Source organism: Pristiophorus japonicus, chromosome 4 (assembly GCF_044704955.1).
Source record: "Pristiophorus japonicus isolate sPriJap1 chromosome 4, sPriJap1.hap1, whole genome shotgun sequence".
NCBI classification, from domain to species: domain Eukaryota; kingdom Metazoa; phylum Chordata; class Chondrichthyes; family Pristiophoridae; genus Pristiophorus; species Pristiophorus japonicus.
Window position 1 is genome coordinate 131,326,252 of NC_091980.1, and position 5,270 is coordinate 131,331,521.

Genomic DNA, 5,270 nt, shown 5'->3' on the forward strand with positions numbered 1-5,270 from the left:
CTGCAGACATGTGACCCGAACCTTTATTCACAGGACCAGGAAGTGATGACCCTCTGTGGGACCTCCCTTTATATACCTGGATGACCAAGTGAGGAGTGTCTCCCACAAGTTCACCCCCTGTGGTCAAGGTGTGCAGTTCTTGGGTGTATACCGTATGCAGTGTTGTTACATGAAGGTTACAGTTACATGAAGGATACATACATGACAATTTCTATGTTGGTATTGTCATAATTTGGACTTATTGTTTATTCCCCCTTATAAAGGAGGCACTTATGGTTTAAATGTTTCCAATCGCTGATTTAATCATCCCAATTAGGGCAGTGGGCCGATCTGCGAATTGGCACAGGTTCGATGGGCCGAATGGCTTTCTTCCCTGCTTGAACCATTCTTTGATTCTATGAATTGATTGTCCTAAAGATTAAACCTGTGATTCTGGATATTTGAACTGTGTTTAGGACAATTGTGATCCTTATTGAGTTGTCAACCAATGATGCTCATTCTTCAAAGATCTGACTGGCTCTGGGAGTCCATTTCCCCTCCTCCCTTTATGTGATTGGTGCTCTGAGAGGCTGCAATATCTGATTGGACAATTATCTAGGCTGCCGCACCCTCTATTATCCAGCAGTACAAATACAGGAGTTTGAGGTTAGTTAAATTTCAGTTTGGTACTTCATCAAAGTTTAGACTTCAATATAAAAAAAAATAAGATGGCTGCTCAAGTGTGTCAGAACTACCACCAGGACTGTGAGGGTGCTGTCAACAAGCAGATCAACATGGAGCTCTATTCCTCCTATGTTTATCTCTCTATGGTAAGTTTTGTATATTTGACCACTTCACAATGGAGACTATGTAATGAGAATTGACAATTCTATGCTGTATTCCTCACCCCGCCCCCCCCCCCCCCCACCCACTAAACTATGCCCAGCTGGGTTCTTTTTTGCTATAATGTAATGCAATTCATTTTCATATATATTCCTTAATCCACTTATCTCTGTTTCTTGCAGTAGCTAAACTATATTGAGTATCTTGAATCGTGGCGACTCAATTTTCTGGGCTCTTGTGAGCTGTGATTTCTGAATGTGTCCTCCATTCTAAATCACTCCATAGACTTTCATGGGCTAAGGCTGAGATTTTTGTTGGATAAGGGTAAATGGAATTAAACTACAGATGAGCTATAATGAAATTGAATGTGGAGCAGGATTGAGGGGCTGAATGGCCTACTCATTTTTCCTAGTATTTTTCTCCTGTAATTTTAAGGACCAGTTTGTACCCTTCTGTCTTTTCTCAAACTCTTTTGCTTTATTGGTTTTAAAGTCTTAAGCAATCGTGTCACTACTCAGTGGAACTCAACACCTCTGTCACAGGGGAGGAAGGCAATCATGAAGTGCCTCAAATTCTGAGGGGATCTGATAACTTCTGTTCCTTGGTATCTGGTTTTCGTCTGAAATGCCTTGTCTAGTGTTGAAGGTGCCAAATTAATGTTGCTTGTGCTAGATTTGTTTCCTTGGGATGAATGTAGCCAGTAAAACTGGGCATGTTTTTCTCCTTTTTGTACTGTGAATTATGCACTGTGACCACATCTACTCCTACTTTAAGGGGTCTGCTTAGAGTTTTATAGTTCCCCTGAACTAGCCTGCAGAAAATATATCTGGGTTAATAAACAATGATTGTGATTCTGGTGATAAAAGGTTCCTTCACTAATTTCCAGAGCTACAATGAATATTGGGTGCCAAAATGAAGGTTCCAGTTTTGAGCATGTTCAATCAAAGCTGAATTGGTGATTATGGAATGATACAGCACAGGAGACCATTCAATCCACTGTGTCTCGCTAAATGTTGGGTGGAGCGATACAACTCGTCCATTCCCTGCGTGTTCCCATAGCCCTGTCCAGTATTTATCCAATTTCCTTTTGAATGTTGCCATTTAATCTGCTTCTACCACCGTTTCGTGCCCTGCATGCATCTATTTAAAAAAAAAAATAGTAGGAATTCCACTGGTTCTTTTGCAAATCACCTAAGTTTCCAGATTGTTTGTTGTAAAATTATCCACTGTCTGTACCAGGTTCATTATTAGATAGTTTCCATTACAAGGCCCAGGATAATGGGTCTGCCATGCAATATCCAACTACTCCTCTTCTGATCTCTCCACAGTCCTTCTACTTTGACCGGGATGATGTTGCCCTGCGTCACTTTGCGGCGTTCTTCAAGAAGCAGTCCCATGAGGAACGTGAGCATGCTGAGAAACTGATGGAATTCCAGAATCGGCGTGGAGGACGGATCATCTTGGCGGACATCAAGGTTGGATTTAATAAACTTGAGGTCTTCTATCTCAGTCCCCTTGAACTGATTGGAACCAAACAATATGCAGCATAAACAAGCCATTTGTTAAGCTGGTCTTTGCCGGTGTTTATACTCCAACGAGCCTCCTCCCACCTTGCTTCATCTTAACCCCTCAGTGTATTGTTCTATTCCTTTCTCCCCATGCACTTGCCTAGCTTCCCCCTTTAAATGTTCCCTTTAAATTCCTTCTCAATATAACTCCAGTAGTTATGATGGTCTAGGCCATCACATTGGTTCACGGTAATGTAGACTTTTGATTGCACCCCTAATTTTGTTCTATACTTTTTGCATGTTTTCTTAATTCAGTGTAAGTGAACTGTTAAAATGTTCTTTCTTTCTAGAAACCAGAGCAGGATGAGTGGAGCAATGGTCTGGAGGCAATGCAGAGAGCTCTGCAGATGGAGAAGAATGTGAACCAGAGTCTGCTGGATCTGCACAAACACTCCACTGGGAGGACAGACCCTCATGTAAGTTTTTTTTTAATGATGTGGGCTTAAGTTGAAAAATTGTTGTCCTTGAGCCTAATTAAAAGATCTCCATGCATAATAGCTTTTTTTGGAGGGAGGTGCAGGGGAAAGTTGGCCTACTGTGGACAGTGACTCATTAAATGTATCCCAGTGATCTGAGCACCTATTGTGCAGTAAGTTTAATCTAATGAGGCAGTAATTCCATCAATCTTAATTGCACCACTTGAATATCCTCCAGTCAAGAGGATTAAAATCTCAACTCCAGGGGATGCTCTGATGATGGTCATAACTTGTTTCCTCCTTCAGTTGTGTGACTTCCTGGAGACTCATTACTTGGATGAACAAGTGAAGATGATCAAGAAGTTTGGAGATCACATCACCAACCTGAAGAGACTGGGAGCCCCTGAGAATGGCCTGGGAGCTTACCTGTTTGACAAGCACTCCCTGGGGGAGAGTGACTAAACTGAATGATGGTTCAAGCTTATTGTGTTTAGTACTTGTATGTATATAAATTGGGATCCCTGTCCTGTAGGGAATGATGGCTTCTGACTTTGTACAAAGAGCTGTGAGACCTGGGCTCCTGACGTGAATTGTAACATAACAGTAAATAAACTATTCAACATTGGACTAGGTTTTGTCTCCTTGTATGTTTGAGTAATTGCTTATGTTTCAATTTACATAATTCGGTTTGCATCAAAGAATTGAATAAGGATTTAGTATGAAACTTCATACATTAATGAGCCACGAGTCGGCCTTGGCTTGTGTGCTGTTTGACAGCTTGGTATTTCCAACAATGTCTTTGGCTTTCAGTCAAACTTTACAGGTGCCCATGTTTTCAGAATTGCACAGAAAAATACCATTTGGCCCAACTGGTCCATGCTGGTGTTTGTTCTGGCCCTATTAGCATATCTTTCTATTCCTTTTGAGCTTTCCCCTTTAAATTCATTTGTGTTTTGTATTCAGTTATTACAGTGGGTAGCTCAGTAAACTAAATGTACCACTGCTGCTATAGACTTTCTGTTAAAATATGTGGGCAAAGAACAAGTAATTGCAGTAATGTCAGCACTTATTGCCTATCTCCAATTGCCCTTGGTGTGTCATCTGGTGCAACTGAATGGCTTGCTAGGCCATTTCATCAGGCAGTTAAGAATCCACTACCAGGCTATGGGTCTGGAGTCACATATAGGCCTGCTGGGGTAAATTGGCAGATTTCCTTAAAGATTACTGAGCTGGGTTTCATGATCACCAGTATAGATACTAGTACTTATTTTTAGATGTATTTTAATTAACACAATTTAAATTGTGCAGCTGCCGGCATAGGTTTTTGTCTCTTGCATCATTAGTTCAGATGTAGCAAAATATAAGCCTTCTCGGAGTAAATGTTTAAAGAAAAACACCAACATTAAATACTTATCCTGCAACTCTTCCACCTGCCCCTACCCCTCCCCTGCTAGGCCTGTTCCATCAACTTATGGAGGAGCTGTTAGTATTGGTTTTATGTCATTTATTCAACCAGCATTGTAACCTCTATAATCTGACCTAAGTTGTACAGAGAACAATGACCACTAGGTGGTGAACTTGTGGGATTCGCACCTAACCTGGACCTTCAGATATAAAAGGGGAAGATCTACCCACTTTCATTTGAGTGCTAAGGAATAAAGGACAGGTCACAGACTGACCTTTTCTCGCATGGGCCTCGTGTGCATTTATGCTGTATAGTAAGGATGTATCACTCCATATTTATATTTAGTCCTGTTGTCCATTTTGTACCACACAGCAATCATCCTTTCAAAATCCTCCTGGGTTTTCATTTGTCCCCTTCTCGTGCATGAATGGATTCAAATGTTGAAGTTGGAGCTGCAATAATCCAGTGTTTACAAGTTAATTAAGGACTTTGCTGATAACTGCATTGGCTGCAATTATATTGCAATCGTTAGTCTAACAATGTTAATTTTTTTTAATTCTGGGATGTGGACATCACTGGCAAGGCAAGCATTTATTGCCCATGAGAATGTGGTAAGTCACCACCTTACAGGCCTGTGGTGAAGGTACACCTACAGTGCTTATATGGCAGGAGTTCCATGATGTTGACCCAATGGCGATATATTTACAAGTCAGAATGGTGTGTAACTTGGAGGGGAACTTGTAGATGGTGGTGTTCCCATGTGGCTGCTGCCTGTGTCCTTCTAGTTGGTAGAGCTTGTGGGTTAGTAGGTGCTGCCGAAGAAGCTGTGGCAAGTTGCTGCAGTGCATCTTGTCGATGGTACACACTGCAGCCATGGTGCACCGGTGGTGGAGACAGTGAATGTTGAAGGTGATGGATGGGGTGCCAATCAAGCGGCTTCTTTGTCCGGGATGGGGTCGAGCTTCTGCAGAATTGTTGGAGCTGCACTCATCCAGGCAAGTGGAGAGTATTCCATCGCACTCCTGACTTGTGCCTTGTAGATGGTGGAACGGCTTTGGG

At 41.9% G+C, this 5,270-nt stretch overlaps 1 protein-coding gene across 1 annotated transcript; it reads left to right on the forward strand.

The window, feature by feature from the left end:
- The first annotated feature begins 707 nt into the window (after nucleotides 1-707).
- On the forward strand, nucleotides 708-3,268 carry LOC139262627 (ferritin heavy chain, oocyte isoform-like). Its single transcript, XM_070877778.1, has 4 exons — nucleotides 708-809; nucleotides 2,151-2,297; nucleotides 2,681-2,806; nucleotides 3,113-3,268. The coding sequence occupies exons 1-4, from the start codon at nucleotides 708-710 to the stop codon at nucleotides 3,266-3,268; spliced, it is 531 nt and encodes a 176-aa protein (XP_070733879.1).
- Nucleotides 3,269-5,270: the final 2,002 nt, after the last annotated feature.

What these genes read in the sequence shown, in the direction of transcription:
- LOC139262627 (XM_070877778.1), top strand. Translation starts at nt 708, where the DNA reads ATGGCTGCTCAAGTGTGTCAGAACTACCACCAGGACTGTGAGGGTGCT. An exon ending in CCTATGTTTATCTCTCTATG is followed by an intron (nt 810 to 2,150) that starts GTAAGTTTTGTA and finishes ATCTCTCCACAG; the next exon opens with TCCTTCTACTTTGACCGGGA. An exon ending in TCATCTTGGCGGACATCAAG is followed by an intron (nt 2,298 to 2,680) that starts GTTGGATTTAAT and finishes CTTTCTTTCTAG; the next exon opens with AAACCAGAGCAGGATGAGTG.